Source organism: Chelon labrosus, assembly GCF_963514085.1.
Source record: "Chelon labrosus genome assembly, chromosome: 16".
In the NCBI taxonomy this organism is placed as follows: Eukaryota; Metazoa; Chordata; class Actinopteri; order Mugiliformes; family Mugilidae; genus Chelon; species Chelon labrosus.
Window position 1 is genome coordinate 26839169 of NC_140349.1, and position 9061 is coordinate 26848229.

A 9061-nucleotide genomic window follows, 5' to 3' on the forward strand; every position below is an offset into this window, starting at 1 on the left:
TAAGAGTATATGGTGCAATTAGTTGTGCAATGCTGTCACATTGGTAGGACATTCAGAATGTGCAAATATTGTTTATTGTAGTCAATTATTGTTATTACAGTTAAGTTTACACATGTTTCCTAAGGCATCAATGTAACCACATGTGTAGTTTATCACATCGGAATATGTCCATATACCTTTGTTGCCATTTATAGTGGAATGTTCATAATGCCATTCATCCAAGTGACAAGCTGTATTTATTTTGGAAGAAAATATTTGTTATTGTTAAATGTGTTTTTTTCTTTTTTTTTTTTTTGTCGTGGACCAAATATCAATATATAAAGTTTATCAATATATAAGGTAACAGTATCTGAACATGGACAAAAAAATATGTTAAGTGACCATTATTATTAGAACAGAAATAAGCTCTTTACTCACTAATCTTTTCCAAACTGTTTTTAATATACTTAAAAGTAGTATGAATACTCAAAAGACTAAGTTTGAAGTAATTTGTTGATAGGCCTTATAGTATCCTCTAATGTTTCTGTGTTTCTCCCACAGGGTTAAATATTGCCTATCTGAACCCAGCAGCAGTTGGAGCCCATAAGAGCTCCAGCTTAGCAGACCGGCAGAGAGAGTACCTGTTGGACATGATCCCACCACGATCCATATCGCAGTCCATCACTGGACAAAAATAAGCCCCACCCATCTCTCCTGCTCATCTGAAGACACCCCCATCTATCTACCTACCCAATTCTGAAGCACTCCCAGAACAGATATCCCCACCCCATGCCCCATCGCATGCAGTGCCTGTCCGTGTGCCTACCTAAACCAACCCTTGAAAACCCACCAAGTTGGACAAAGACACTAAACTGTCAGTGCATCTCAAATGTTCTTATTAGAGTAAAAACCTTCTTCGTCAGAGTTCTTTGGCAATTATAATTCCCTTTATTATTGCTTGTAGTAGCTCTATTATACCTGTAACTACCATTTTTGTTTCAGTTACTTTTACTCATCATGCTTTTTTGTATTTATTCACTTTTTGTTCCTCTGCTGTCCATCTTTTATTTTGAGTACATACAGTCAATCATTGCTGGGGCACTTAAGCCACAATTTAGGATTTTTTTCATTACTCATTTCTAAAGCTTATATGTGACTATTGCTAGTAAGAGAAGATCAACGGGGCTAATTTTTGTTGCTAGGCAAAACAAAGTTTAACAACTTTCAAGCTATGTAAAACCCTGATAAACCGTGGTTTATGCTATTCACACTGATACGCGCCAACATAGCTGTCGGGAAATAATTCACCAAAGTTGCAGATGTGTAGAACAGAGAATCCTGGCCAATCAAAGCTTGGAAAAGTTTTTACTTTCCTCTCACCATTCATCATCAAATGGATTTCAACGTTTTCTTCATTTAAGCCTCTCTGCTTACAGATTTGAACAGTCCAGATAAGTATAAGCAGGAGATACTGTTGTTATGCTAATCTGGATTGACAAACGCTGCCCTTTCGCCCCCAACCATCAATATGGATCCCATCAGTGAGGAAGGTGACGGACCTTACGTCATCTGCAGACATGCCAAGTATTCAGGGGAATGGTGAAGTCCATTTGGCAAGTTGCCAGGCGAATTTCCCATCTGGATCCATCCTATCTTAGTACCCCTTCCTCCCCCCCACTCCCCCACCCCACTCCCCACCCCACTCCAATGTTCATAAACTGAACCCCAAGCAGCAATTCTTCTTGGCAACACAATTTCTTTTAGAGAGTGAATTAAACTCAAGTCTGAAGGTGGAAGCACATTTTATGCATCTAAACCACAGATATTCTTTCCTAGAAACCTAGAAATCTGGGTTCCGCTTCTTTTTATATTTGTGTCTTTAGATAGTTTTCTGATTGTTGTGGCCCTTTTTTATTTTTTATTTTTATCCCTTGTGCTCCGTTTTTGTGTTTGTGTGTTTTTTGTTTTGTTTTGTTTTGTTTTGTTTGCGGCGTCTCCTTTTAATATGGTGGCATACCTGAGAGGTTTTAGCTCCCGGAGACGATAATAATCAACATAAATATGAAATATCTGTATGGATTATGTATAGATACCTAGCTTCAAAGAAAAAGGATGTGGATTTTATCTTTTATGAGACATGGATCAATCATTGTGTGCATGCTTGGCACACAAGTTCCCTCTCTCTAGAGGAGCACTTTGCTAATTTCCAATTAGGAAAAAAATGCTTTTTCTTGTTGTTGTTGTTGTTGTTGTTTTTCAGCTGGATCTAGTGGTCAGATAGAGAGTCAAGATGTCCCAAGTATTATAGATAGCATCAAGGATGTGATTCTTTTGAATGGGTGACAAATGCTTTATTCCCAATTCATATTGCCAGTGTTGCTCTCTGTAAATGTTGGATCTCAAGTGTCAACTTCCAAATCCCCGGTAGCCAGGCTGATGAGTTTAAATCCAGCATATATATATCAGATGGTTCTGTTGTCCATATACAAGCATCAGTACAGGGTCCCATTGACTCACTGTCTGGAAAGCCCATCAATGACGTTTATTAATTCACAAGATACAGTTTTTTAAGTTGTTTTCTTTTCCATGGAGAATACCCTAGGTCCCGTGTCAAAACTGTGGCATTTGCAGAATAATGAGGCATCTACCATACTTATCTTGTGATAAGATAGGATAATTCTTTAATTTATCCCACAGTGGGGAAAGTATAGCAAGAATATTTCATGATGCGTCACAAAACCAAGCCATGAATGCTTCTTCCCCCTGTGGTTTTATGCTGCAGCTTTTAAATTTGAAAGATGTGAGTTAGCAATGGCTTTGTGTTTCCTGCGATAGATGACGGACAGGGACAGGCAACAGAAATCAGCATTATTATATAATGTCATTGTGTAACCATTATCAAGAAAAATGTAAAGAAAACAGACAGGCGGTCTTGACAAGTTGGACAATGACAGAAAGACACATTTCATCTTGCAGACCCCCATATACAACAAATAAGTTCACTAGAATTGGTTTTATTTGGTGTACTGTCATATAATCCAAGGAAGTAGGAAGTGTATGTATTTGTTAGTGGCTCTCAACCATTCAAAATCTTTTAAAAGCACTTCAGTTCATCAGTTTGCAGTAACTTGGTTGTCTTAAGCAGTGTTCAGCCATTGTGCAGTATCTGTAATAGACTATTACAGAAGGACATAGAGGTTACGAAGTCAGTCTGGCTTTGTGTGGAGAGCCAGAAGTTCACACTGAGACCTTTACGCTGATCAACACATCTCAGTCTAGTTAGTCAAGAAATATAGAGTAAAGGCATCACTTTACATTTCAGATAGTCAACCGTCACTACCTAATCTACAGAGTTTTGTGATTTGAATACATGCAGTTTTTATGACTTGCAAGAGGATCCAGAAGTTAACAGGTTAACAAACTGTTGATGGAGAACATCCAGACAAAAAAAAGATGTCAAATATGGCATGGCACAGGTTCATCATTGACGTGAGACACTGTTGCAGAGGGCTACATGCCCTTGAGTTCCTTCAGTCTGGAAACAACTGGTCTCTGTGTTACAAAATGCTGATTTCTGTTCCTATGTAGTTAGCTTAGTTGTGTGGTTGGAACAGTCACAAACAGTCACAAATTACAATTGTGTTTAAGAAAACATTACATTTGTTTCTTTCTGCACTCTTGCTTTTTAACTTTTAATCTACTGTGTCTTCATTTTGTCAAGATACCCAAGTTCCAATGTTTTACTAGTAGTTGACATGTTACCACCTTGACATTGGCATTTAGCTCAAAGCACTGCCATGTCGCGCAATATGCCAGATGATGCAAAAATGCAAGATAAAGCTAAAAAGCAAGAGAAGCCCAGCAGTTAGCAGTTAAGACTATTTCCGAAGTTATACCGTTTTAAGAAAACGGTTCAAATGTTTTAGCTTCTTGCTAAAACAAGACAATGGGAAAAGAAAATGATGATATCGAAGAGTGTTTTTGTCTGGGGCTGACCAGTCAACACCTTTTGGTTTTAACATAACCAATGTGGAAGTTGTGCTCACTTTTACTACTTTGTTTAATTATACAGCCAGCTAAACACCCAACAAAGGTCAACTATTGATTCATGTCTGTTTCACTCATTTTCATTACTCAGTGTTACTTCTCATTCAGGGTTTAACATCTTTAATCTAAGTCTCACAAGTCTCTCACTCTTAACAACAAATCTCATAAAGTAAAATAAGCCCCAAGTTAAAGGCGCTCTCTGCACCTGCAAAATGTTTTGTCATTTTTATTTCAATCTTGTGTTACAAATAGAAATAACAGAGGATAGGATCAGGGGGATGGGCCACAATATCGTGCACTTTGATGTCATCCATAATTGTATGACTTTATCTATCTAATCTCAATGTAAGTCACAAAATATAGCAAGAAGCCTGGTAACAATGAAAACTCATTTTATTGTACCATTAGTAGTTTTTTTTTTTTTTTTTTTTTTTAAAGAATATTTTACATAAATTAATAAGATTTTGCAACACAAAGAGGTTTGTGCTGATTATTATTCATTTTAAACAGAATTTGTGTCAGCAAAATCAAAACACTCAGTATGTTAACAGAGAGGTTTGCCGTCATGATCATTTCTTGCTCAGTGTTAAGCTAGTTCAAAACTTAAAACTTGAAAACAAAATTTGGGTAATTTCAGCCATTTTTAAAGAACTTCTTGATGAGAAAATGTGTACGTTGCTAGAACAGGCTATCTTAAAATTCTGTTTTCTAGTGATATTCATTCATGATAATTTAGAGCACTCCCAAGACATTTCTAAGGTAATATATATTTGGTAAGCTGCTAAATTAAACTGTAACCTTAATACAGAGATCCTAAGCTGCACCACAATGCTCTTTTCACATACCTGATTCTGCAGTCTTTAACTACCAACAGTCTTTTCAGTCTTTTTGTGGTTGTTTTGTTTTGTTGTTTTTTTTTTTTTTTCCAGCCAGAAAATGTATGTATTCTGATTGTCCTTGAATAATCAGAGCTACCACTATGCCAGAATAAGCCATTGGTTATGACAAACAAGAATTTTAGACTTAAAAATAATAATAAATCTTATTATACATTAAAAGTGTCAATTTTCCCATCATCGTCAGAATTTTTTAATCGGATTTAGCTATTTATTTCCATTGAAGCCAGGGTCCATTTTTACTGCCACTCACAATCTGCAATGTTATGCATCTCTACTTTTGCTGCCAAACCGAAGTTTAAATACATTTTAAAAAGAAAAAAAAAAAAAAAATTCTCTCTCAAATACCTGCAGATACATCCACACACCTTTGTATTTGGACTACGGGTTGTTGTCCAACATAGCTTTTTAGATTTCAAAAGTCGTTCTGTTGTCTAAATTGATTTTTGTTTTCTTTTTATTGCAGTTTTAAAAAAATGTATTGTCCATAAAATAAATGACAATATTTGCTAGGTTTGAAGTAATAATGACTTATTGTACATAAGCATTTTTCCTTCCTTGTACTGAAAAAAAATAAATAAATAAATGGTTGTACATTGTGTAGAAAAGCAAACAAAAAGCCATGAATATTGTGAAGCTTGTCATTTTGTTTTGTGATCACTGTGTATTATTGTGTAACAAATGTGCAAAATGTTCGGGATACTTTTTCCCTCTTCCTTTGCTTCTTGAAGTGGTCTGGATGGATGCATTCAATTTGTGTTTAACTTGTTCAAGTTTTCGGTTAAGTGATCACTGATTCAGCCTGATAGTCTGCAGTCTGAAACACATTACACCTTTTAACACATTAGTTTACTGTTCAAGCATTGAAACTTGAAGTAAGTCTTTCTAACAAAAGTCTTCTGAATGCTCTAGATAAATGCATTTTGATCAGTTGGACCCTCCCTAACTAATGGACTGATTCAGCATTAGACTAACATCTATGTCTGCAGATGCTCTTGTATTAGTGGAGCACTAGTTGGCTATTTATTTATTTATTTTTTTTAAATAAAATAAAAAAACCTTTTCTTTTTAATGGCCACAGCTGCTGCTTGCCCTGAATCAGTGATCACTTCTTCTGCCAACAACTGCATACAACACATTTCGCCCTGTACTGTTACACTTGATATTCTATTCGGTGTTGCTAATGCAGGATAAAATTGAAGTGCAAAATCAGTTTTATCAATTTTTCAATTTACATGTAAAGCATTTCTTTTTGGATAGTATTGAAATAAACATCTGAAGAAGGAGAAACAGATGATGAAATCCAGAGACTATTTTAAGTAACTTTTGTTTGCCTACATCAATTCTGACCTTTTGCACATACTTGATATTTAAAGGTCTTCAAAAAAAAATAAATAATAATAATGCTGTTTGAATACTGCCAGTTGATTGACAATTATGCATTGTTTAAAAAAAATAAGCTAATTTTGGAGGAAATAACTTTGTACTATTTATCTCTTGCAAGCTATGTTTAATAAAGGTTGAAACAATTTGCTTCAAAGTGAGACATCATCAACCCTTTTTGTAATTGTTCTCGTATCGTACAGTTTCTAATCGTTCTGTTAGAAACTGTTGTTTGTTTCATTATGCCGTCCATTCCTCTGAGTTCACTGTTTTTTTATGCCAGTTACTGAATACTTCCCTTGTGCAGAATCTAATCCAGTAACTTCATTCACATTTTCCAAACAAAATCAGTTTACTGTCTGCCAATGATCTGCACTCATGTACAGTAAAAATATTTGCACCCTTCAGAATTTTCTATTTCTGCATAATGACCCAAAATATCAGCTGATTTTCAGTAAAGGTTGTAGGTGTAGCATGTGAGTGTGAATGGTTGTCTGTCTCTCTGTGTTAGCCCTGGTAAGTGAACCTTTGTTTTCAGTATATGGTGCACCAAGAACAGCCACAAAGCGTTTCCAGTAACTGCTGATCAGTTTGTCCATACTGGTTTGGAGGAATTTTAACCCATTCCTCAGTATAGAACCACTTCAGCTCTCAGATGTTGATGTTAGTGGTGTAGTTTCCTCACATGAACTGTTTTCTTCAGGTCCTTCCACAACTTTTCTGTTGGATTAAGGTCAGCACTATGACTTGGCCATTCCACAACATTAATTTGGTTCTTCTTTAACCATTTGTTTGTATAATTATTGTGCATTCGAGGCCATTGTCTTGCAGCATGACCTAGTTTCTCCTAAGGTTCAGCTCACAGACCGATGTCCTGACATTATAAATCAGAATTCATTGGTCCGTCAAAATCATGGACCAGATATAGCAAAACAGACTCACATTTAAACCAAACTATTCTATTTGGGTCTCATCCAACAATTTCTTTCCCAGTAGTCTTCTGGTTTGTCCATGTCAGGTTTGGCAAACTGCAGAAGTGCAGAAATGTTCTTTCTGGAGAGCAGTGGTTCCACTCGGCGTTCTCCTGATGGTGGATTCATGAACATTAACATTAACCAATGTTAGAGAGGCCTTTAGTGGCTTAGAATTTACCCTGGGTTCCTTTATGACCTCTCAGATTATTAACCGTTGTCTTAAATTTACTCCATTTGTTCACAATATGACTGTGAATTTTTGGATTCCAAACACTTTAGAAATGGTTTTGTAAGCTTTTCCAGCCTGATGAGCAACAACAATTCTTTTTTCTGAGCTCCTTTATCTGTGCCATCATACCTCACAATATTGACTCATTTTCCTTAACAAACAAGTACACAAGGATAATATTTATTTTTCATTTGATTGATTGGGTTCTCTTTGTATACTCTTAGGACTTGTGTGAAAATCCACTAATGTTTTGAGCTTTTATGCAGAAATGTAGAAAGTTCTGAGGGCTACCAATAAGCAGCACTACATATAAAATGGTGGACTAAACTAAATACTAGAAAGTGTAAAAATAAACAATTTTCAGTGTATAGGAAAAGATGAAGTGTGACTCAATCCTTCATTTTCAGGCCTGTGTTAAAAAAACAACAACAAACAAAAAAAAAAAACATTTTTGAGTTGAGCTGTTTTTTCTTTCCTTGTGATACAGCTAACAACTTCCCTTCAAGGTGTATGGATATTATACACCCGTGGCCAAATGTTTTGAGAACGACACAAGTATTGGTTTTCATAAAGTTTGGTGCTTCAGGAGAGCTGCCAACTCTCACGCTTTCGCCGTGTGACACACGGTTTTGCCTGTTTTCACACGCACTCACGCCACACATCCAATTTCTCACGCAAAAAAAAAATAAAAAAATCCGATCTTGGTCCGAGACTCTTCCGTTCCTTTTCAAACTGCACGACGGTAGATGGCGCTGATGAGCGCCCCTGAACCTTTGCGCTGCCCTACACCTGCAGTGCACCCCTTTACTATCTATGCCTGCACCCCGAAGTAGACAGAAGAAGAGATACAGAGACCAACAAGACAGCAGGAGAAACCAGAAACTACTTTGAGAAGTCTGATAAAGAAGAGAATCTGAGCTGAGACTAGGCCAGTATAACCATGCACACAGATCATAGACAAGGACTTTACCCAGCTTCTGATCTGCATCTGATACTGATTATGCCTCATTTTAGCTATTTTTGTAATGCATTCATCTGTTTTATTGCTTGAAAAAGTTGTACTGTTTAAGCACTTTATTTGTTGCACTTTATTTGTCTCTGATGGACCATGTGGTGGGAGACTTTGAATGAAGAATAATGTCCCTCCCTAACTAATCTTGTGTCGTTTTTGGCTGAACATAAATCATTAAGTGCTCTTAAGAATACAATTGTTCACAACATAGGTTAGGTTTTAGTTAAGAATTAGTTTAATACCATTTTAATCAAAATATCAATCAACCTACCTAGGTCAAATCTTAAACACTGATCTATGAATAAGGCTTTATTGTCATTTAGGCACACCGATAGTTTTCTGGTTGAATGTTCAGCTCAAGTCTACAGACTAAGACCTACAAGTCATGATGCCAAACATGAATCAGAATAAGTTCAGGTATTGCACATCTTTAGCAGACCGCCCAAAAATCCACTAGAATGCTGGAAACCACATCTACTTAATCCAAAATCTCCTGGGGGTGGACCTTCAGCTATGTCTGCTTCACAGAATGTAACCAATA

At 36.3% G+C, this 9061-nt stretch overlaps 1 protein-coding gene across 2 annotated transcripts in view; it reads left to right on the forward strand.

Annotated features, from left to right (window-relative positions):
- gatad2b (GATA zinc finger domain containing 2B) overlaps window positions 1-6658 on the forward strand; it is a 55026-nt gene extending 48368 nt beyond the window's left edge. For both annotated transcript variants that reach the window (XM_084563887.1, XM_084563888.1), the window contains one exon: window positions 541-6658. In XM_084563887.1, coding sequence (XP_084420013.1) covers window positions 541-677 — 137 coding nt within the window. In that variant the 3' untranslated portion in view covers window positions 678-6658. The remainder of the gene's footprint in view (window positions 1-540) is intronic.
- Window positions 6659-9061: the final 2403 nt, after the last annotated feature.